Below are 23,778 nucleotides of genomic sequence, written 5' to 3' on the forward strand. Positions count from 1 at the left end.
CAAGTGCCTCCCTCTTCTCACCCTAGACCCAGCACTGCCCTTGAGCTTCACCTGTGAAAGCAAGAGCAACTTGGGGGAGCAGCAGAGCTGGGACGCCGTCTGGGTGCCTGAGGCCCTCATTTGCAAATGAAGCTTAACAAAGATCTTCCCAGGAATTGGCCTAGGAGAATCCAAATGACTGAGCTTGGAGCGAGGAAGTGATTTTACCCTGAAGCCAGATACAAAAAAGTTGTACCCTGAGGGTTAAGAAACTTAACAAGGTTAAAAGCAAGGTTGATGGCTGGCTTCCTGACCGGAGATTTCTGAATTCCAGAATGTTTAGAGGAATCAATAGAATTAGATCCACAGCCCTTGTATCAATGGAGGAGTGCTTCCGGAGCTTGTTGGTCCCCCTACCCCCACCCTCCACCCTCCACCCCTAAGCGTTTGCCACACAAGTCGGTAAAATCCTACTGTTAGCTTGAGCACACTCCCTCCGGTTCGGAACCTGTTTATAACCGTTGAAAACTGGAACTGCCGCTGAAACTTAGGTGCCCAGAATAATTGAGGCCGTTGCACACTGAAGGCAGAGGGGGCACATTTCCTCACTCGCCTGCCCTCTCTCTCCTTCTCCAGATCTGCCTGTTAAAGGGTCCAATTCTAGGGTTAAAAAAAAAAGCTGCAATGTTTCTCTTGAGGTGATTATAATAGCTTTGTAGCTAGTTGCAGAAATGACCTTGCTATATTGTTTCAGAGAAATGATGCAGTGTATCCTCTGAAAGTGATATGGTGAGAGAAACAATAGCCAAAGAAAAATTCTATAGAGACTTTTTTTTTAAGTTTTATTTTATTTATTTGAAAGGCTAACTAACAGAAAGACATCTTTTATCTGCTGGTTCACGCCCCAGATGGCCACAATAGCCAGAGCTGAGCCAGGCTGAAGCCAGGAGTTTCATTTGGGTCTCCCACATGGGTGGCAGGGGCCCAAGCATTTGGGTCATCTTCTATTGCTTTCCCAGGCACATTAGCAGAGAGCTGGATCAGAACTGGAGCAGCCCTTGCTAATGGCCTGGGAAAAGCAGCAGAAGATGGCCCAAGTGCTTGGGACCCTGCTGCCCACATGGGAGACCTAGAAGAAGCTCCTGGCTCCTGGCTTTGGCCTGGCCCAGTCTTGGCCATTGCAGCCAAGTGGATGGAAGATCTCTCTCTCCATCTTTCTATAACTCTGACTTTGAAATAAATAAATCTTTTTTTTTTTTTAAATAGTGGAACAGCTGGGACTTGAACTGACATTTGATACAAGGGCTTAACCCTCTGTGCCACAATGCTGGCCACTGTAAGGAGGTAGTTTTTATGATACACTTCAAAATAAAATTCATGAGCCCTTCTAGTTTGAATTCTTGACATTTCAATAATGGACTTTATTCAAATGTTAATTACTCCTCAGATACTCAGGTAACATTTTTCTTTTTTTTTTTTTAAAGATTTATTTATTTATAAGGCAGATTTACAGAGAGGCAGAGGCAGAGAGAGAGAGAGAGAGAGAGAGAGAGGTATCTTCCATTCGCTCCTTCATTTCCCGAATAGCTGCAATGGCTGGAGCTGCACCCATCTGAAGCCAGAAGCCAGAAGCCAGGAGCTTCTTCTTGGTCTCCCACGCAGGTGCAGGGGCCCAAGGACTTGGGCCATCTTCTACTGCTTTCCCAGGCCACAACAGAGAGCTGGATTGGAAGTGGAACAGCCAGGACCGGCACCCATATGGGATGCTGGCACTGCCGGCGGTGGCTTTACCTGCTATGCCACAGCACCAGCCTCTCAGGTAACCTTTTTTCACATGTGACCTTTCATTGGCCACATCTGTTACTTCCTGTGAGCATGATGCTAACTGTATTCTATTCCAGAACTCTTTTGCCATTTCAACCAATTCCAGGTTTACTATTTTGTTAGGTTTATTTACACAAAATGAATGATCAAATAATTTCACAGAATTTGTCCCTTCTCAGTCTTTGGGTGATTAAGAATAGTTTTATTGAAGATGAAATACAAGATGGGTCATTTAAAAGCAACTTCCTGGTATGACGTGGTATTTTACTAAATCCACCATTAACTGGGGCTCCCCTAGTTGCCTATTTTAAAAAGTTATTTATTTATTTGAAAGGCAAAGTGTGTGTGTGGCAGGGGAGAAAGATCTTCATCCCCTGGCTCACTCCCCAAATGTCTGCAACAGCCTGGGCTAGGTCAGGCTGAAGCCAGGAGCCAGGAACTCCATCTGGGCCTCCTGACAGGGTGATAGGGGCCCAAGGACTTGAGTCATCAACTGCTGTCTCCCAGGTGCATTAGCAGCAAGCCGGACCAGGTGTGTGGAAGTGGGACTTGAACCAGCACTCCTATATGGAATGCCAGCATCAGCATCGAAAGCCACAACACATACCACCCATGGTTGTCTAGTGCCAGTATATTTCAAGGAATCAGATGTTCTCCAAAGTGTCAAGGTCATGAAAGACAAAGACCGAGGAACTGTCACAGACTAATGGAGACTAGGGAGACTTGATCACTTAATGCAATGTATGATCCTGGGTTGGATCCTGGATCAGAAAAAGGACATTAGCCGGCCGGCACTGTGGCTCACTTGGCTAATCCTCCGCCTGTGGCGCCAGCACCCCGGGTTCTAGTCCCAGTTGGGGTGCTGGATTCTGTCCCGGTTGCTCCTCTTCCAGTCCAGCTCTCTGCTGTGGCCCGGGAAGGTGGTGGAGGATGGCATAAGTGCTTGGACCCTGCACCCACATGAGAGACTAGGAGGAAGCACCTGGCTCCTGGCTTTGGATCAGCATAGCTCTGGCCATTGTGGCCATCTGAGGAGTGAACCAACAGAAGGAAGACCTTTCTCTCGGTCTCTCTCTCACTATCTGTAATTCTACCTGTCAAATAAATAAATAAAAATCTTGAAAAAAAAAGACTTATTTACTTGCGAGGAAGAGTCACAGACAGACAGAGAGAGAGAGACTGAGAGAGAAGTCTTTCATCCGCTGGTTCACTCCCCCAAATGGCCGCAACAGTTGGAGCTGGGCTGATCTGAAGTTAGGAGCCAGGAGTGGGTGCAGGGACCACTTGGGCCATCTTCTACTCCTTTCCCAGACCATAAGCAGACAGCTGGATCAGAAGAGGAGCAGCAGGGATACGAACCTGTGCCCATATGGGATGTCGGCCCTGCAGGCAGAGGCTTAACCTACTATGCCACAGCACTGGCCCGAGAATAATATTAATACTAATAATGATTATGTTGATAGTGATATGTGGCTAATCCACTGGTTAAAAGCTAATCCCTGCAGTGAGACATAGTAGAATATCTGGGTTAGTAACTATTGTGTTTCTGGGAGCTTTGTAGAATAAAAGTATAATAAAGAAAGAAGAACTAAAGCTAAGGCAGTACCTATTAATTCTCGAGAAAAAACAAGGAAGAGAGTCAGAAATTATAATTAAAACTTCAGGTATCTATGTAGCAACACCCCAAATAGAGATAACAAAGTGAATGTAAAATTTTCCTACAAGCGGGTAAATGCAATTGTATGGATATCATTCACACTTGGTAGGATGGGACTTGTGGCTGGCCTCTGGAAAACAAAGAGTAAACTTTGTTCACACAGATACCACATAGGCATAGGGGAAGAGGAGCGAGCGCAGTAGTATACTCACTGCAAGAAAGTATAACTAGTAATTCATTAGAAGGTGAAAAGTATTCAGCTAGAATATAAGGGAGAAATGAAAGTGATTGTAGTTGTGGAAGTAAATGAGAGACTTCTGAGAAAGATAAAAGGTATGAGTAATAAGTACTTCTTAAAACTGTCACATAGTCAAAAAATGGTGATCAGAACCTAGGTCATCTGAATGTCTGCCGGAAGTTTCACTATTCTGGTAGCAATGCCTCGGATAAATTCTTGCTCTCCTGCTGATAACTGAAGTTCTCCTAAGAGTGAAGAAGCGATGAGGTAAATTGCTAAGCTGGGCTTAATCCTGACAACAAATGAGGAATCTAGGTAGTGAAATGAAAGGAACAAGAACCTTAGGGAGGGGCCTGCACTGCAGTGAGGCATCCCACATGGGCTCCAGTTCGAGTCCCGGCTGCTCCACTTCCAATCCAGCTCCCTGGTAATGCGCCTGGGAAAGCAGTGGAGGATGGCTTAAGTCCTTGGGCCCCTGCACCATGTGGGAGACTTGGAAGAAGCTCCTGGCTCCTGGCTTCAGATTGGCTTAGCTCCTGCCATTGCAGCCATTTAGGGAGTGAACCAGCGGGTGGAAGACCTCTCTGTGTGTCTCTACCTCTCTCTGTAACTCTGTCTTTCAGATAAATTAAATAAATATTTTTTTTAAAAAGGATCAGAGAAAATATAAGTGTGATCTGACCAAATACCAAAATAGAAAGATGGCTCCAGAAGGAATAGGATTCACAAAGAAAATCCAGAACTGTACAATTTGGGAAAATTCCAATGAGAAGTTAAATGCCTAGAGATCTATTAAGCTATAATGTCCTTATAGATTCTTCTTGGGTGAGCTCAGATTTTGAAAGTACTCCTGCATGTAGAGATGACAGAAGGATGGCCAGGCTTCCCAGTTCAAAGACTAAAGAGTATCTGAACCTGAAGGAACTGAGTCATAAGGGCCAAAGTCCAGAATAAACCCAGGCTTTTACAATGGGAATGACCACAATAAAGAGTTCTAATGCTGTATTCAGTGCAAGATTTTTAAGGATGGGGAGATAGAGCTTAATGGTAGCGTGTGTGAAAAGAACTGGCAGTCTTAGCTGATTGAGTTGGCAATGCCAAAAAAATGCTAAGAAATCTTGAATTGCGTTAAGAGAATGATAGTAAAAAGATGAGGGAGACCTTCCTTCCCGTTTGGATTTCTAGGGATTAGCCCATAGATTTTATACGCAATTCTGAATACCATGTTTAAGAGGACAGTAACAAACTGTCAAAGGAGGCAATCAGGAAAGTGATCAGAGAGTACATTATGTCATATGAGAAATGGCTGAATAAATGAGAAAGATGTAATTTGGAAAGAGCTTTGGATGAAAGAGAGACAGGACAATTGTCTTTATAACTGAAGGCATGTCAGGTAGAAGAGAATTAGACATTATATATGGAATTAACACCATAGACCAGCTCAGCAAGAAATTACTTTCTAAAATATGAGTTACAGAAAGGTGGAATGGGATGCTGTAGGATGTAGTTAATGGCTTGTTACTATAAGTCCTAAAGGTTTAGGCAAAATAGCCATTTGTCGGGGACACTTAGAGGAGAGTTCTGCATTGATTGGGAAGAGAGTTCTACACCCCTTCCAATTCTAAGAATTCACAGCTCTATACTTTTGTTATCTATAGAGTTGAATGGATTTGAGCATCTAGGGGCAAAGTAGGAAGAAGAGGTAATTTAGTCCAGTGGTTAAGAAGGTGAGTTCTGGAGCCAGACTGCTTGAGTTCAAATCCTGGCTCTGTCGCTTGCCAGCTGTCAGGCTTTGAGTAAGTTGCATAACCTCTGCAACCTTCATTTGCTTCAGGTGTAAACTGCACATGATAGTAGTGCCTATACATCAAAGCACCGCAGGGACAAGTGGATGAGATGATGTATACAGGAACAGAGTCTGGTATGTAGTGTGCCTTCAGTAATGCTATGTTTTATGAATATTTACAAAACTAACTTAGGTTGACTAACTCTGAATTTTATTTATTTATTTGAAAGGCAGAGTTAGAGAGGGAGAGACACATTTGCTGGTTCATTCCCCAAATGGCCACAACTGCTGGAGCTAGGCCGATCTGAAGCCAGGAGCCAGGAGCTTCCTTCAGGTCTCCCACGCAGGTGCAGGGGCCTAAACACTTGGACCATTCTCTTCTGCCCTCCCAGGCACATTAGCAGGGAGCCAGACCAGAAGTGGAGCAGCCTGGACTGGAGCTGGCACCCATATGGGACACCAGTGCTGCAGGCGGCTGCTTAACCCGCTACGCTACAGCGCTGGCCCCAAACTCTGAATTTTAATGAACAGTTCACTCCAATGCTGTTTAAATCTGAGGCTAGGCCTGTTCTCCATCCCATGTAAGGCCCCTGCCTGTAATTTGGTAACCATATTAGAGACTTCATGAGCAGAATTTGAGTCTCATCCAGAAAAAGCACTGTAAGTTTTGGCCTGGTTTACATTTCCAGTATGGCAGACTGTAACGGCATAGTTGTGTTTGCAGTATAATTACTAGGAAAAAATACTCATTATTTGTGGGTCAGTCTTCTTGTGCCTAGTCTCACTGCTCAGCTTCTGGAATAGTCTTGCTCATGTCAAGTTTGCATCACATCATCTGTGTTGCTCAAGACTCCTCTTTGCTTATTGACTCAAACCTGAAGTCCTTAGCTTAGCACTTGAAGCCCTCATCCACCCCCCTCGCCCAATACTTGGAAGAGTTTTATTTCTGACAGGCTTAGAAAGCAGGTGATAGATTCTAGCACCGGGGTAGCTGCTTCAAAACTGTGCTATTGAGGTGTAATTGTCATATAATAAAGTTGCATATTTTAAAGCATACAATTCAGTAAGTTTTTTTTTAAAGATTTATTTATTTGAGAGGCAGAGTTACAGACAGAGGGAGAGAGAGAGAGAAAGAGGTCTTCTATCCACTGGTTCACTCCCCAGATGGCTGCAACAGCTGGAGCTGAGCTGATCTGAAGCCGGGAGCTTCCTCAGGGTCTCCCGTGTGGGTGCAGGGGCCCAAGGAGTTGGGCCATCTTCTACTGCTTTCCTAGGCCATAGCAGGGGGCTGGATGGGAAGGGGAGCAGCCAGGACTCGAACCGGTGCACATATGGGATGCCGGCACTGCAGGCCGATGCTTAACCTGCTCTGCCACAGCGCCAGCCCCGTGAGCTTCTTAAAGGATTCTCATCTGTGTATACCTGTGAAATGATTGCTGCAATTACCACCAAGATTTTCTCATTTTCTCTTTATAACCCCTAATTTTTACAAATATCTTATGCTTTTTTATTTCAATTTTTTGATTTACATGTAAACGTGTAATACTTGTGCCTTTTATGGGATACAGTGCAATTTTTCTTTTTCTTTTTTTGACAGGCAGAGTGGACAGTGAGAGAGAGACAGAAAGGTCTTCCTTTTGCTGTTGGTTCACCCTCCAATGGCCGCCACGGCTGGCGCGCTGCGGCCGGCACATCGTGCTGATCCGAAGCCAGGAGCCAGGTGCTTCTCCTGGTCTCCCATGCGGGTGCAGGGCCCAAGGACTTGGGCCATCCTCCACTGCACTCTTGGGCCACAGCAGAGAGTTGGCCTGGAAGAGGGGCAACCGGGACAGAATCCGGCGCCCCGACCGGGACTAGAACCCGGTGTGCCAGCACCGCAAGGCAGAGGATTAGCCTATTGAGCCACGGTGCTGGCCATACAGTGCAATTTTTCAAAACATATACATAGCACAGATCAATCAAGTCAGGCAGGTAGACTTTTATTTTCTTTTATTAAAGTGTACATTTATTTATGTATTTGAAAGGGAGAGAGAAAAGAGAGAGAGTCTTCTATTCTGGTTCACTCCCCAAATGCCTGCAGTAGCCAGGGCTAGGCCAGGCCGAAGCCAGGAGTCTGGAATTCAATCTGGATCTCCTAAATAGGTGAAAGGAACCCAAGTACTTGGGCCAATATCTGCAGCCTCTCAGTAACACGTTAGCAGGGAGCTGAAATGACAAGCAGAGCCAGAGCTTTGACCCAGGCACCCCGATAGGACATGAGGGTGTCCCAAGCAGCGTCTTCACGGCTGCACCAAGTGCCTGCTCCTCTTTGTCTTTCCTCTGGGTTTGGAGCCTGTGAGATGTTGATCTGCTTTCTGTCACGACAGATTAGTTTGTATCTCTTAGAATTTTGTAGAAATGGAATCATACAGTATGGACTCTCTTTTTTGGTCTGGCTTCTCTCACTTGGCATATTATATTTTCAGATTCATCCATGGTGTGTATCAACAGTGAATTTCTATTACTACGTGGCATTCCATTTTTCATGAATATGCTACATTTCATTTATCTGTTCATCAGCTGATGCATTGTTGGGTTATTTCCACTTCTGGCCTTTTCTGAGTGATACTGTGTAAACATTTTTTTTTTTTTGACAGGCAGAGTGGACAGTGAGAGAGAGAGACAGAGAGAAAGGTCTTCCTTTACTGTTGGTTCACCCCACAATGGCTGCTGCGGCTGGCGCGCTGCGGCCAGCGCACTGTACTGATCTGAAGCCTGGAGCCAGGTGCTTCTCCTGGTCTCCCATGGGGTGCAGGGCCCAAGGACTTGGGCCATCCTCCACTGCACTCCTGGGCCATAGCAGAGAGCTGGACTGGAAGAGGGGCAACCGGGACAGAATCCGGCGCCCCGACTGGGACTAGAACCCGGGGTGCCGGCGCCGCAAGGCGGAGGATTAGCCTAGTGAGCCGCGGCACCAGCCATGTGTAAACATTTCTATACAAGTTTTTGTGTAGACATGTTTTCATTTCTACGGGTATATATCTAGGAGTGGAACTGCTGGTTCATATGGTAACTTTATGTTGAACCATTTGAGGAGCTGCCAATGTTTTTACCAAAGTGATTTTATTTTTTAAGATTTATTGATTTATTTGAAAGAGAGAGAGAGAGGGAGAGAGAGAGAGGTTCCATTTGCTGGATCACCCCCAAAAGGCTGCAATAGCTAGAGCTGGGCAATCCGGAGCTAGGAGCTAGGAGCTTCTTCTGGATCTACCACCTGGGTACAGGGGCCCAAGCACTTGGGCCATCTTCTACTGCTTTCCCAGGCACATTAGTAGGGAGCTGGATGGGAAATGGAGCAGCCGGAACTTGAACCAGCGCCCATACGGAATGCCGGTGCCACAGGCACCAGCTTTACCAGCTATGCCACAGTGGCCCCAGTGATTTCATCTTTTACATTCCTAATAACAGGATATGGGAATTTCATTTCCGCCACACCTTGAGGCCTTTAAAGGAAAAGATTTATTTATTTATTTGGAAGGAAGAGTGATAAGAGTCTCACACACACACACACACACACACACACACACACAGAATATGAATCTTGCATCCATGGGTGTGAGCCAGGCCAAAGCCAAGAGCCAGGACCTGGGTAGCAGGAACTCAATACTTGAGCTGTCATCTGTTTCCTCACAGGTGCGTTGGCAGAAAGCTGGATCAGAAGCAGAGCAGTGTTCCAATATAGGGTGTGGGTGTCACAAGCAAAGGCTTAGCCTACTATGCCACAATTCCTGCCCCTTAAGGCCTTCTTTAGCCACCATCTCCTCAGTGTCATTTCTTGTTGCTTCCCCTTCCCTGAGGAATTTTTCCTATCCACTCCTTTGGTGGTCTCTTTGCTTTAAATGTCATCTATCTACTTAGGACACCCAAGTTTGGATCTCCAGCCATTGCTTTGACCTGAGATCCAGAGTTTTTCTATTATTCTGAAATAAGTATCAGTAATGTTCTGGATCATTAGCTTCATGTTGCTGCTATACCCAGTTACCATGTGGCTTAAACATCACATGTTTATTGTATTATAGTTTTTTTAAAAAATATTTTATTTATTTGTTTGAGAGGTAGAGTTACAGTAAGAGAGAGAGAGAGAGAGAGAGAGAGAGAGAGAGGTCTTCCTTCCGTCAGTTCACTCCCCAAATGGCTGCAACAGCTGGAGCTGCACCGATCTGAAGCCAGCAGCTTCTTCTGGGTCTACCACGTGGGTGCAGGTGCCCAAGGACCTGGGCCATCTTCTACTGCTTTCCCAGGCCACAGCAGAGAGCTGGAGTGGAACAGGGGCAGCTGTGACTAGAACCAGTGCCCCTATGGGATGCCGGCACCGCAGGCAGAGGATTAACCTACTGTGCCACGGCACTGGCCCCAATTGTATTATAGTTCTCTAGGTCACAAGTCTGATGTGGTGCTCCCTGGGCCAAGATCAAGGTGTTGGCCAATCTGTGTTCCTTTCTGGAGGCTCTAGTGGAGAACCTGCTTTCTTGCTTATTCAGGTTTTGGCCAAATTCAGTTCCTGTGCTTGTAGGGTTGAGGTCCCCATTTTCCTGTCACTTGCCAGCTGAGGGTCATTCTCAGTTTCTAGAGGCTGCCTGCATTCCTTGGCTCCTGGGCACTTCTGTCTTCAAAGCGAGCAGTAGTGGTCAATTTTCCTGCCTCTTCTGTGCACACATCTCTCTGATCCACTTTTCTGCTTCCTCTTCCACTAGTAAGGACTCCTGTGATTAGACTGTACCCACTGGATAATCCAGGCTGCTATCTCCGTGTCAATATGACCCATAATCCCATCTGCAAAGTTGCTTTCTTGTCATGGGAGGTAGCAGATTCCCAGGTTCTGGGAATTAGGGTGTGGACAACTTTGGGGGGACAGTCTGCCACCACAACTGACTTAGACAGTTACTTGGGCAGCCTATGCTCTATCCAACTGTCTATTTGATTTCTCTGCGTGGATGTCTACTCAGTATTTTGAATTTAACATGTCCAAAACAGAACTTTTAATTCCTTCCCCACCAAAACTGTAGCTCTCTTCAGTCTTCCTTATATCAGCAAATGGCAACAACATTTACCTTGTCACTTCAAAAGTCCAAACCCTAGGTGCCATCCTTGATCCCTTGTACTTCCAACATCATTCAATCGCTCAGCAAATCCTACCAAGTCCTACTCCAGAATACGTGTTCGATTTCTTCCTTCCTTTCCATCTTCGATGTCATCGTTCTAGCCCCAGCCACTGCCTATTGCTCAGGTTTCTGTAATAGGCTCTTAACTGCCCTTTCCACTCACAGATGGAATTCCCTCCCACCCATTCTCCACACAGCAACCAGGGTGATCTTTTAAAAAAGAAACTCAGGTTGTATTGCCTATCTTCTGGAAACCCTTCCAGGACTTCCACGCTGTATTTCAAAGCAGGTTGAACTTTTTGCTATGGCCCATGTGACCCCATGGGATCTGACTCTATCCAACTTCTTCTGTTGCCGCTCTCTCACTTGCTCACTGCACCCGTGCTGACTCATCCCCCTTACGGCCACCAAGTCTTGCCCCACGACCAGACTCTCACACTTGTTCTCTGTCTGCCAGGAGGGCTCACCTCCCTGCTTCTTTGCAGAGTTGGCTCATTGTCACTCCTCAGGTCTCATCTCAGGTATCCTCTCTGAGAGTGGCCTTCTCTGGCTCCTTGATCAAAACATTTCCCTCCCCCTCAAAGAATTCTCTAGTAGAGCACGCCATGGATTTTCCTCCTAATAGTATGGTCTGTAATTAAATAACTTATTGATTCGTTTACTCATGTATTGACTGCCGCATTTACTAACCTATGACGACAAGGACCTTTACTGCCCTTTTTGCCACTGGGTCCACAGCGCCTTGCAGTTCGGAATAAATGCAAGAGGCCAGTCTTCTTGCTCTGTCCCAAATGCCTTTTGCTTGCTCCCATCTCTGTGACACTGCATGTGTCCTCCCCGCCATGCCTTCCTACCTGTGCTTGAACAATTCCTATCCCCTCACTTCCTTCAACACTGTGTTCAGGACTCATTATCTCCAAAAGTCCCTGCTCATTACCGGCCCCTCTCCCCTGTGATGTTCCCCTTAATCATTTATTCATTATGCATTGAGCTGCTTGGCTGTGTTATAAGCAGTTGATACACGATCATGCCTTGGCTTGCATTTCCTTTGTAAGCGTCATCATTTTATGTGTGTAGCTATGTGCTGTTCCTTAGACCACAAGTTACTCCTGGGTCAGTCCTGCATCATACTTCTTTATAAGCCTCCTGGAAGTACTTAGTCCAGTGGGGTGCACACTGCCAGCCGTCAAGCTGCAAGGCAGAACATTCCCTTCACACCTCCAAGAAAATGAAAATGAAAGTGAAAATAGCTGGAAGTTCATTTTAGGAACAGAACTAGAGTGTTAAAGAGTTGTTCTAAAATGAGAAAAATGAGGCATACAAAAAGTTGAGTAAAGCGAAATTAAGATAAGCTTATTTCGGTGCAAAAATAGTGAAAGTCCATGCATAGCTTTTTCATAATACACATGTTCCATGAACTTTTTGAAGATGTCTTGTATTCTTTTCCACCTAATTTATTGGGGGGAAAAATCGAAACTGTAGCTCAGAAAATATTCCCATGTGACAGTTAGCAAGAGCTTAGTGATCTTTCATAATACCTGTAGGATGCATAAAACATACTACTATGATGTAAATCATCTCAGGTTAGAATTCTAGATTCAATAAAAAAATAAAGTGAAACACTCATTCAGCTTTCAGAACTTTTCAAAGAATTGATTGCTTCAGGTTAAATAGAGCATAACCAGTGTGTACTATTCACTCTGGATAAAGAATTTGCCACAGTCCATAGCAGTTTGAGCAGCCATGGCCAGGATTAAGAGTCAGGACCTTCGAGGCAAGAAGAAAGAGGGGCTGCTGAAACAGCTGGCTGACCTGAAGGTGAAGCTGCCCCAGCTGCATGGCGCCAAAGTGACAAGGCGGCACCGCATCAAAGCTCTCTAAGATCTGAGTCATCTGCAAATCCATCGTCTGTGTTCTCACTGTCACTGACCAGATTCAGAAAGAAAACCTCAGGAAATGCTACACGGGCAGTAATTACATGCCCCTGGATCTGCGGTCCAAGAAAATATGTGTCATGTGCCATAGGCTCAACAGGCAGGAAGAGAACTTGGAGACCAAGAAGCAGTGGTTGTACCCTCTGCAGAGGGCCTGAGTGTTGCAGCATCAATAAAACACAAAACTGCTCCCCAGTCCCCCCACAACCCCCCAAAATTTTGCTGCCATCCAAACTCTAACAGATTGGGCTACAGATGAGATTTTCATGTGTGTATTAACTGCTATTCCCCATAAACACAGTCTGCCATAGCAGTTGGGGAAAAATGAGTTATTTGGGTGTTTTAAAAGGGCAAGTTTCGAGAGTTGAAGATTCTGAGCAGTGTGTATTTAACCATAGTTTTAGAACTCATATTAGTAATAAATGACTAACACAGCAGTTTTCTTTGGAGTATAAATTTAATCAGAAAAATACTTTCAACATACTGAAAACCTCCGTGTGTAAGTGTGTGTATGTATGAATTAACAACTTAATGTTACAAATTAATGTGTTTTTTTAAAAAAAGATTTATTTATTTATTTGAAAGACAGAGTTAGAGAGAATGGGGGAGAGAAAAAGATCTTCCATCCACTAGTTCACTTCCCAAATGGCCACAACAGCCAAGGCTGGGCTAGGCTGAAACCAGGAGCCCAGAACTCCCATCTGGCTCTCCCACACAGGTGTCAGGGACCCACACACTTGGGCCATCATCTGCTGCTTTCCTAGGCACATTAGCAGGGAGCTGGATCAGAAATGGAGCGGCCAGGACTTGAACTGGTGCTCATGGGATGCTGGTGTCACAGGTGGCAGCTTAACCCACTGTGCTGCAATGCCAGCCCCCAGAAATCAATGTGTGTTTTTTTAAAAGATTTATTTATTTATTTGAAAGTCAGAGTTACACAGAGAGAGGAGAGGCAGAGAGAAAGAGAGAGACAGAGACAGAGACAAAGAGAGAGGTCTTCCAGCTGCTGGTTCACTCCCCAGATGGACGCAATGGCCAAAGCTGTGCCAATCAGAAGCCAGGAGCCAGGAACTTCTTCTGGGTCTCCCACGCGGGTGCAGGGGCCCAAGGACTTGGGTCATCTTCTACTGCTTTCCCAGGCCATAGCAGAGAGCTGGATCAGAAGTGGAGCAGCTGGGAATTGAACCAGTGCCCATATGGGATGCCAACACTGCAGGCAGCAGCTTTACCTGCTATGCCACAGTGCCGAACCCTCAATGTGTTTTTTAATGCTTAGACAGACACTATTCATAAACTTTCCATAGAATCTCCAAGGTAGAACAATCCTGAGTGTGGTTTTTAAAAAATCTAGTATAGGTAATTAGATGCAACTGTTTTTATTCAGTTACATTTTATGTGGTAGGTGTGCCAAATGTTCCACTTGATCCATTTTAGGCAACTGGGACATCTTGTGAAGATAACTTAAGTTCACTAAATAATTTATTGTCAGGGTAGGCTTGCAAAGCAAGTTTAAAAAGTTAGGAATCAGGCAGCCTGAACTGTGTATGGGAGATCTCTGAGGGTATAATTAAGCAGTCATGCTAAAAAGTGCCTCCCTGGAATGCCAGATTCTAAGCCCGGGATACTGCTTTAAACCTCAATAAAGGATGGTTCTATTATGATAGTGATAACTTAAAAAATGTTAGGGGCCAGCGCTGTGGCACAGCAGGTTAATGCCCTGGCATGAAGCACCAGCATCCCATACAGTGCCGGTTTGAGATCTGGCTGCTCCACTTCTGACCCAGCTCTCTATTATGGCCTGGGAAAGCAGTGGAAGATGGCCCAAGTCCTTGGGACCCTACACTCATGTGGGAGACCCAAAGAAGCTCCTGGCTCCTGACTTCGGATCAGTGCAGATCCGGCCGTTGCAGCCAACTGGGGAGTGAACTATCGGATGGAAGACCTCTTTCTCTCTCTTTCTGCCTCTCCTCTTTCTCTGTGTAACTCTGACTTTCAAATAAATAAATACATCTTTTAAAAAATGTTAAACGTTTTCATTTAGTTTCTGATGAGGCCTTATCTATACGGTGGCATGTACACTTGCAGGTCAGTAAAAGTTGATGCACGAACGATTGTACTGGGACCCCTCAGGTCAACAGTGCAACTGGGCCAGTGCTGGATGGTCTAAGCTTTGCCTCAACTGTGAGTGGCCCAGTGGCTGAGCTCACAATGTGGCATCTCCTCAGTCACTTCAACTACATGTGGAGGTGTTCCAGCAATGCCCTTTCTTTGGTGCCATGTTTTTGTTCAGAGTATAAAGCACACATTTTGTGTGTGTTAGACTTTGGTTATAAAATATGGTGGGATGCCATCATGACACCGTAGTGGTAGGAAGCCGCCTCATGGTGCAGGTGTTCGCAGGGATGTCAATTTGGAGCTCTGAGGTGGCCTAGAGCGAGACTGTCCCCTCTCCAAGAACAGCAGACAGGAGCACCCTCTCCAGCACTCATGTGTAGCTAGAGGCCTATTTATCTGGGACTGCAACATGCTTCAGTCAGTGCACTTTAGGTCCACCCCGTTTTTACAGAGTTGGTTTCTTTGACTTCAGGTTTCCAGTTTTGAAGAACTTCTTTAATTCTCGTAATTCTTGGGGCTTCAAACTCTGGTCCACCCCTGGGGTCAATTTATAGCTCAGAGGAGACACAGTGTAACCATTTTGGTAAAGACAGATTCTCTTGCAGAACTCAAAGGTGCTAAACATAACTCCAAAATATGGAACTATCTGTCAAAACAGAAAATGAAAATCATGTTAGACCCTTAGAAAAGAAAATGCCAATGCATTTGCAGTCAAGGTGGATCAGGGTAAACTGAGGTAACCGCTGTGGACAACAAAACATAGTCATTCTTTGTGAAATCAGGGAAGATGGTGAAAGGGAAACTGGCACAGTAGGTGGGGGGAGAGGAATGACGGTGATTGCAGGCTGTGTCCTGGGCAAGCGCTGGGTCTGGATTAATATGAACACAGACACATAACACTGCAGGTTGATATATGCTGGCCTTAATTGGATTCATTTACATGCCAGCTGGTGCAAGGTTACTAGGTTAGTCCAGAGTTCTTAAGCTTTTTTTTTTTTGGTCATGGAGTTCTTTGGGAATATAATGTACACATACATATGCATAGACATTTTTGCATATAATTTTAGGATGGGGGGGTTAGATCCTCCTTGGAGGCCCGTGAATCCCCATGTTAGGAGCCCCTACACTAAACAGTCACATCCTCTGCAATGGGAAGAAGACACCTTACCATTTGTACAGCTTCCCCTCTCTTTAGGCCTCACAGCTAGCCTGAATTCATGAGCCTTGTACTACCACCAGTGATAGAGGCGGTGTTCCCATGCAAACTGTAGAGGGTGGTGACGGAGGGAGAGGGTGTAATTGGAGGAGGCAGAGAAGCAGTAGAGCTGGCCACTCCTCTCACCTTCAGCAAGTTGGCTGTCAGTCCATTCCAGAGCCCCAGCACTCCTTGAGTCTTCACTATCTGCCGGAAGCAGTCCACTGCTCCTGAGAAATGGACATCTACTCCTCCACAGTGGGGAAGACAGGGGCTTCGAGCCTGGCAGGAAATAGAAGGTGGGATGGGATGATTCAAACACCAGGAAATAAGTCTTAGAGTAGCCAGGCTCACAAGTCTGGGCTCTGGATCTATGCTCCCGGCTAAGATGATGGCAAAGAATGGCTGCCACAGGGTTCTTCATGGTTTGTGGGCTTAGGAGGAATATTAACATGCAATAAAGTCATGATCCCCTGTCCACATATTTGTGGTTTATTTTTCTTGGAAGGAAACAGGCATTTGGGACAGACTCATTTTCATACTTTGATTCACTCCCAGCCTATGCCCTCTGGAAATGACAAACATACATACTGTCAAGTTTTTTTTTAAAGTGCCCTCCTCCTTCCTTGTCTTAACCAACCTTTCCCTTGTGAAGACCCCAAGGAGGGGCTGCTCACTGTCCCCCAGGACAAATGGGACAGAGCAGCGTGACAGAGCTGGAAGGCTCTTCTAGCAGCCGTTCCCAGACCCAGACTCCTTCGCTCTCAAGTGGAAGTGCTCATCTGGGTCTCATGTCACTGAACCACACTCCTTGTCCTTCTATTGTCCACTAACCTCCTGGCCACTCTTCCACGCTGACTGAAGACTGGCACCTGGTGGCTCACCCTCTCCTGGCCTCACCATCATCTTAGGTAACTTTGGCATCTATAAAAATAACCCATCCCATACCCAGCTTCTAGAACTTGACTTCAGTGATCCTCACCTTTTATACTGCTTTGGCCACATCTTCCACCTCCTAATGACCCCAGATCTATCCTGACCAAACCAAAAGCTTATCACCAAAATGCTCCATCTCTGTATGTTACATTTTTGTCCTTTAGAAAAGGATTTCTAATAATTATTTGAGAGGCAAGCACACACACACACACACACACACACACACATCAGACGGAGAGAAAGTCTCTCACATGGGTGACAGAGACCCAACCACCTGAGCCATCACTGTTGCCTCCCAGGGCCTGCGTTAGCAGAAAGGTGGAATCAGAGCTGGAGCCAGGCATTGAACCTAGGTGCTCCTAGGCACCCAAATATGGGAAGTAAGCATCTTAGCTGCTAGCCTAAACACCCGCCCCAGAAAAAGAATTTTACGATCAGATTAAATGACTTTTCAACATATCTGTATACAAAATTGAAACTACTGGCTTGCTCTGAGGGAGATACCCTTCAGAGCTGGCTCCCAGAAATGGTGTTGAGTTTACTTTAAGGTATGCACATAACATTGATTTGTTTCTAAAACATTTCGTTGTCATTCTGTGGCCACAGAACCAAGATGTCCCCTGTGGGAGAGGCAGTAGAGTACAACAGTAAGATGAGCATAACTCTGCATTCAGACATGGTGAGTTGTAGTCCGCACTTCCTAACTTGCTGGCCATGTGACCTTGGGCAACTTACCTAACATTCTTGAGCCTCAGTTTCCTTATTTAGAAAATGGGAATAGTACCTGCTTCATGGGACTCTTGTGAGAATTAAATGAGATGATGCACATAAAAGTACTTAGCAGTGTCAGACACATAGTAAAGCTCAATAAATAAGAGCTAGCAATGGCTGGCGCTGCGGCTCACTAGGATAATCCTCCACCTGTGGCGCCAGCACCCCAGATTCTAGTCCCGGTTGGGGCACTGGATTCTGTCCCGGTTGCTCCTCTTCCAGGCCAGCTCTCTGCTGTGGCCCGGGAAGGTAGTGGAGGATGGCCCAAGTGCTTGGGCCCTGCACCCCATGGGAGACCAGGAGGAAGCACCTGGTTCCTGGCTTTGGATCGGCACAGCGCGCCAGCCGTAGCAGCCATTTGGGGAGTGAACCAATGGAAGGAAGACCTTTCTCTCTCTCTCTCACTGTCTAACTCTGCCTGTCAAAAATAAATAAATAAATAAATAAATAAATAAAATAAAAAAAGAGCTAGCATCACTATTACTACTACATAGAAACCATTCCAAACAGCGATAGAATCCCTTACTTATTAGTTTTCATGTCCTTTCTGAAACATTTTTCTAAAGATTTATTACTTATTTATTTATTTGAAAGCCAGAGTGACAGAGAAGGAGGGAAAGAGAGAAAGAAGGAGATATACCATCTGCTGATTCACTCCCCAGATGTCTGCAACAGCTGGTGCTGGGCCAGGCTGGAGCCAGGAACCAGGAACTCCATCTGGGTCTCCTGAGTGGGTGGTAGGAGTGAAAGTACTTGGACCATCTTCTGTTGCTTTCCCAGGTGCATCAGCAAGGAGCTGGATCAGAAGGTGAGCAGCCAAGACTCGAATCAGCACTCTGATATGGGATGTCGGCATCCCAAGTGGCGCCTTAACCTTCTGTACCACAATGCCAGCTCCCCTTCTGAAATGTTACATTATACCGCTCTGATCACAGCACCCTCATCCTTCCAGTGCCGTTGCTCCCTAGTCCTACTCCTAATTGCAGTCACTTTCCCACTCCTTTATCTCAGTTCCCTGCTGGCTTTATGTTCTTCCTTTTTTCTTTAAAGCTTTAAAAAATTCTTTATTTTCCTTTTATTTAAAACACAGAGATACAGGGAGAGAGAGAAATAGAGACAGAGAGATCTTCCATCCGCTGGTTCCAAATGCCTGTAATAGTCTGGGTTGGAATACACCAAAGCCAGGAGCCTGGAAATCCATCCACCTCTCCCATGTGGGTGGCAGGGGCCCAAGCACTTGGGCCATCATTTGCTGCCAGTAGCTGGGACTCACACCAGGTACTCTGATATGGGACACAGCATTCCAAGCAACAACTTAACCACTATGCCACATGCCTACCCTTTTTTCTTCCTTTTTTAATCCTTGTAATGTTTTGCTCCTACTTTATTTTTTTAAATATTTATTTATTTATTTGAAAGGCTGCAAAGGCTGGATGGAGCTGGGTCAGGCTGAAGCCAGGAGCCAGGAGCTCCATCTGGGTCTCCCACATGGGTACAGGGGCCCAAGGTCTTGGGCCATCATCTGCTGCTTTCCCATCATCCGCTGCATTAGCAAGGAGATTAATTGGAAATGAAGCAGGTGGGACTCGAACTGGCACCCACATGGGATGCAGGCACTGAAGGCAGCTTAACTTTCTATGCCACAGCACCAGCCACTTGCTCCTACTTCCAAAATTCTTGCCCCAGATCTTTCAGCTGATCTGCACGTAACACCCAAACTTCTCTCTGCTCCAAGCCACTGAAGATGAATCTTCAAAAGTGCAGCTCAGTGCTGCTAAAGCTTCATTGTGTCATCCTTCAACTGACCCTAAACTGCACAGCAAACCTTAAAAGCAGCTCTCCCAAACCTTTCCACACCCCACACCCATTTCCTCCACTCTGGGCTGGTGGCCTGGCCTCCTAGTTCATGGGGGAAAGAGAATACAATGGGACCTCAACTTTGAATTCTTTCACAAATGTCCTTTCTTCCCCGGGCTCGCCCTGGATCCCTCACCTTTGAACGACTTTTGCACACCTTTCCCAAGAGACCTGCCTGTCCTCCTTAGCAAAGGAGGAAACGGAAATCCCTTCCATCTCAAAAGCAACTCCTTCTTCCAATCTTAACTTTGCCTCTCAGCTACTGCCCAATCGCTCATTCCCAAATTACCATACAGTACAACTATCTTATCTTTGCTATAGAGTTTTAGGAGTTTGGAGACATTTTGTAGCTTCGCATGGCCACCACCACAAGCAGGATACAGAAGTGTTCCATCAACCCCCCAAATTCTCATGCGCTGCCCGTTTGTAGTCAAGGCCTCCTTCTCCCACAGGGAAGCCTTGGATCTGATCTCCACCTTCATAATTTTCTCTTTTGAGAATGTCACATAAAGAGAAGCATAACCTTCCAACACTGGCCTCTTACCGTGATGCTGTATTTATTTTCTAGGTCTTCTAACCCCAACTAGAATTTCACCTTTGTAGGAACAGGGATTTTTGTTGTATTTGATTCAACACTGTATAATCAGTATCTTTTACACATAGTATTCAGTAAATATTTGAATAAATGAGATATACTGAACATGGTGACCCCCTAATTGCCAAATCCAGTGGATACTTTTGGGCCTTTTTCTTTTTAAGATTTATTTATTTAAAAGGCAGAGTTACAGAGAGAGAGAGAGAGAGAGAGAGAGAGAGAGATTTTCCATCCGCCAGTTCACTCCCCAAATGGCCACAATGGCTAATGCTGGGCCAGGCTGAAGCCGGGAGCCAGGAACCTTCTCCGGGTCTCCCACGTGGGTGCTGGGGCCCAAGGACTTGGGCCATCTTCCACTGCGTTCCCATAGCAGAGAGCTGGATCGGAAGTGGAGCAGCCGGGAAACAAACTGGCACCCATATGGGATGCCAACACTGCAGGCGGTGGCTTTACCCACTAATCCACTTCTCCAGGCTGATGGGCCATTTTCGTACTGGATTTGGGAGGCACTATTTGGCAGTGATAACCAGCAGCTCTTTGTGCCCTCAATTTGTACCCCCTTCTAGGAAATTCTACTTACAGCTTTGCTTCAGACACCATCTACAGGCAGATGACTCTCGAGCTCTCCACTGAGCTCCAAAACCAGGCACCGGCTTCCTGGATAGCACTGGTCAAACACAACACACCTAGAACCCATTGCTGCCTTTCCCCTGAGAGGGTCAGATTTCCTCTTTTGTATTTCTTATCTCAGTAAAAACCCCACCATTCAACCAGATACCTCACAGTCAGATACTTAAGATTCTTTTAACTGATTCACCTTCAATATGTTATCTTGAATCAATCATAGAGTCCTATCAATTTTATCTTCTAAACATAGTATTTTTTTCTTTTTTTTTTTTAAGATCTATTTTATTTATTTGAAAGAGTTACAGAGAGAGGTAGAGACAGAGAGAGAGGTCTTCCATTTGCTGGTTCACTCCCCAATTGGCTGCAACGGCAGGAGCTGTACTGATCTGAAGCCAGGAGCCAGGAGCTTCTTCCAGGTCTCCCACGCGAGTGCAGGAGCCCAAGGACTTGGGCCATCTTCTGCTGCTTTCCCAGGCCATAGCGGAGAGTTGGATCGGAAGTGGAGTCGGGACTCGAACCAGCGCCCATATGGGATGCTGGCACTTCAGGCCAGGGCTTTATCCCGCTGTTCCACAGCGCCGGCCCCTAAACACAGTATTTCTCAGATTTCCCCCTCTTCTTCACCCCCAGTGCCACCCCACCGAGTTCCGAGTTCTGGCCACCACCACCTCTTGCCTGTATTACTGCAGCCATCTGGAGGTGGTCTCCTGGCCCCGTTCTTGTCCTTTCCAACTCACCCTTCACACCGCAGCCAGCATCACCTGGAGCCACTGATTCCTTCACTCACTCTCTACCACCTATAGGATGAACCAGGCTCCTTAGAATGATATATAAGACCCTTCAAGACAACTTTTCCAACACTAAAAGCATCATTCCCCCCAGCCATATTGACTGCATCTCTTTGGCTTTCTTATGTACTCTCATTAGCTTCCATTATCCTCTCTGAAGACTTTGCTTGGACTCAAGTGTTTATTGAGTACCTTCCAGGTGCCACTCAAGATACAGCAGTGCACCAGACAGAAAAAAGCCCCTGTTCCCATGGAGCTAAAATTCTAGTTGCAAGGGAAGAGCAGGCAAATAAAGAAAATACATAAATTACACCCAATATTAAAAGGCAGTGAGTGCTCTGGAGAGAATAAAAGCGGCAAAAAGATATAAGGAGTTTCTAGAGGATGCTGAAGTTCTTATTAGGGTGGTCATGGAAGATGCTACCAAGGATATGACCTTTCGACTAAGATCTGATGAGTTATACAGATATTGGCAAAGGCCCTGAAGCAGGAGTATTTCTGGGGCATTGAAGAGACTATAACAGGGACCGGCACTGTGGCGTAGTGGGCTAAGCCTCCACCTGTGGCACCGGCATCCCACATGGGTGCCCGTTCGTGTGTCCCGACTGCTCCTCTTCTGATCCAGCTCTCTGCTATGGCTTGGGAAAGCAGTAGAAGATGGCCCAAGTCCTTGGGCCCCTGCATCCGTGTGGGAGACTCACATGAAGCTCCTGGCTCTGACTTCAGATTGGCTCAGCCCTGTCTGTTACAGCCATTTGGGGAGTGAACCAGCAGATAGAAAGAAAATCGATCTATGTCTCTCCTTCTCTCTGTAACTCTGCTTTTCCAATACATTTTAGAAATCTTTAGAAAAAATGAAAAGGCTACAAGGAAGCCAATGTAGTGGGAATAGAATGAAAAAAAAATAAATGGTTACTAGATTGTGTAAGACCAATTCAAGCATTTTGGTTTTTACAGAGATGAGGAGTTGCTGGGCAGTAATGAACATGAGAGCAGCATGGCCTAATTTATATCCCAACAAGATCACTTTGGCTGCTTTATTGAGAAAGACTCAAGGGGCACCGAGAGCATAGAAGAAGGCAGGCTGGTTAGAAGACGACTACAATCATTTAGGCAAGAGATGATGGTGGGTTGGACTGGGATGCTGGTAGTGGGGTGATGGGCAGTGGTCAGGTTCTGGAAATATTCTGCAGGTAGAATTAACAGGATTGGCTGATGGACTGGATACGGATGTGAGAGGCAAAGTCGAGAGTGACTCCAAAGTTTCCAGGTGGATAGATACAGCATTGACCAAGGGCGGGGGAACCTGTGGGAGAAGCAGATTGGTTTTTTGTTTGTATTTTGAGGGTGAGTGGAAGCTCTCAAATGTTAGACATTCAAATGGAGATGGGGAGTTGAACAGAAGTCTGGAGTTCACAGGGAGAGGTCAGGGCTGGAGATAGAATTTGGGAGTCATCCACATGGAGATGGTATAACAGCCCGGAGACTGGGTAAAATCGCTCAGGGCTTGATCCCAGGGAAATTCCAACATTAGAGTTGGGGAGCGAGGAGGATTGCCAAAGAAGATTGGCAAAGCACAGTCAGTGGAACAGAAGGAAAGCCGGGAGTGTGTGGTAGCCAGGAAGCCAAGGGAAGGTGGTACACCAAGGAGCACTGACTCACAAGCTGCTGACATCCAGAGCAGCGTGAGGACTGAGGACTGAGGACTGACTGTTGGGTTTTGAGGCATGGAGGTCACTGTTCACCGTGAGAAGTGAAGTTTCTATTGAATGGTGGGGGCAAAAGTCTGACTGGAATGGATCCAAGAGAGAAGGGAAATATTGGAGACCGTGAAGATAGACAACTCTTTCAAGGAGGCCTTTTTAACAACCATATTACCACCATGTCTAATGTACACATCCTTTTTCACAGTGATGTTCACATTGTGGGACCCAGGTCTCGTTAATTTGTGACTCTCTAGTGCCTTAACCAGCAGCTGACATGTGGCTGCTGTTCACTGTATGGTTTGCTGAATGAATGCATAAAATGCTCAGTGTATGAGCAGACCAAAAACTTTAAGGCATTGTGATACAGTTTTATGCACAAATTATAAAGATGGTGGGTCACAAGGCTGGCTGGCATTGTGGCACAGTGGCTTAAGTCACCACTTGTAATGCCACCATCCCATGTGAGCCCCGATTCGAGTCTTGGCTGCTCCATTTCCGATCCAGCTCCCAGGTAACATGCCTGCGAAAGGTGGCCCAAGTGCTTGTACCTCTGCCGCTCATGTGGGATATATGGATGGAGTTCCTGGCTCCTGGCTTCAGCCTGACTGCTGTGGGCATTTGGGGAGTGA

At 46.0% G+C, this 23,778-nt stretch overlaps 1 protein-coding gene and 1 pseudogene across 3 annotated transcripts in view; one reads left to right on the plus strand and one right to left on the minus strand.

Moving 5' to 3' along the window:
* Positions 1–6,570: 6,570 nt before the first annotated feature.
* Positions 6,571–23,778, minus strand: part of SLC25A43 (solute carrier family 25 member 43) — a 56,087-nt gene continuing 38,879 nt past the window's right edge. The window contains exons 4-5 of one of the 3 annotated variants that reach the window (XM_008272927.5): positions 16,017–16,151; positions 12,998–15,320 (exon numbers count right to left, since the gene is read on the minus strand). In XM_008272927.5, the coding sequence (XP_008271149.3) occupies positions 15,120–15,320; positions 16,017–16,151 (336 nt within the window). In that variant the 3' untranslated portion in view covers positions 12,998–15,119. Of the gene's footprint in view, positions 6,907–12,997; positions 15,321–16,016; positions 16,152–22,469; positions 22,750–23,778 lie in introns of those variants that run through there. The other 2 variants (XM_089324136.1, XM_089324135.1) reach the window with 2 other exon arrangements.
* LOC100354316 (large ribosomal subunit protein uL29 pseudogene) lies at positions 12,369–12,717 on the plus strand (annotated as a pseudogene).

This window comes from Oryctolagus cuniculus, chromosome X (assembly GCF_051225735.1).
Source record: "Oryctolagus cuniculus isolate XC-2025 breed Fujian yellow rabbit chromosome X, ASM5122573v1, whole genome shotgun sequence".
Classification (NCBI taxonomy): domain Eukaryota; kingdom Metazoa; phylum Chordata; class Mammalia; order Lagomorpha; family Leporidae; genus Oryctolagus; species Oryctolagus cuniculus.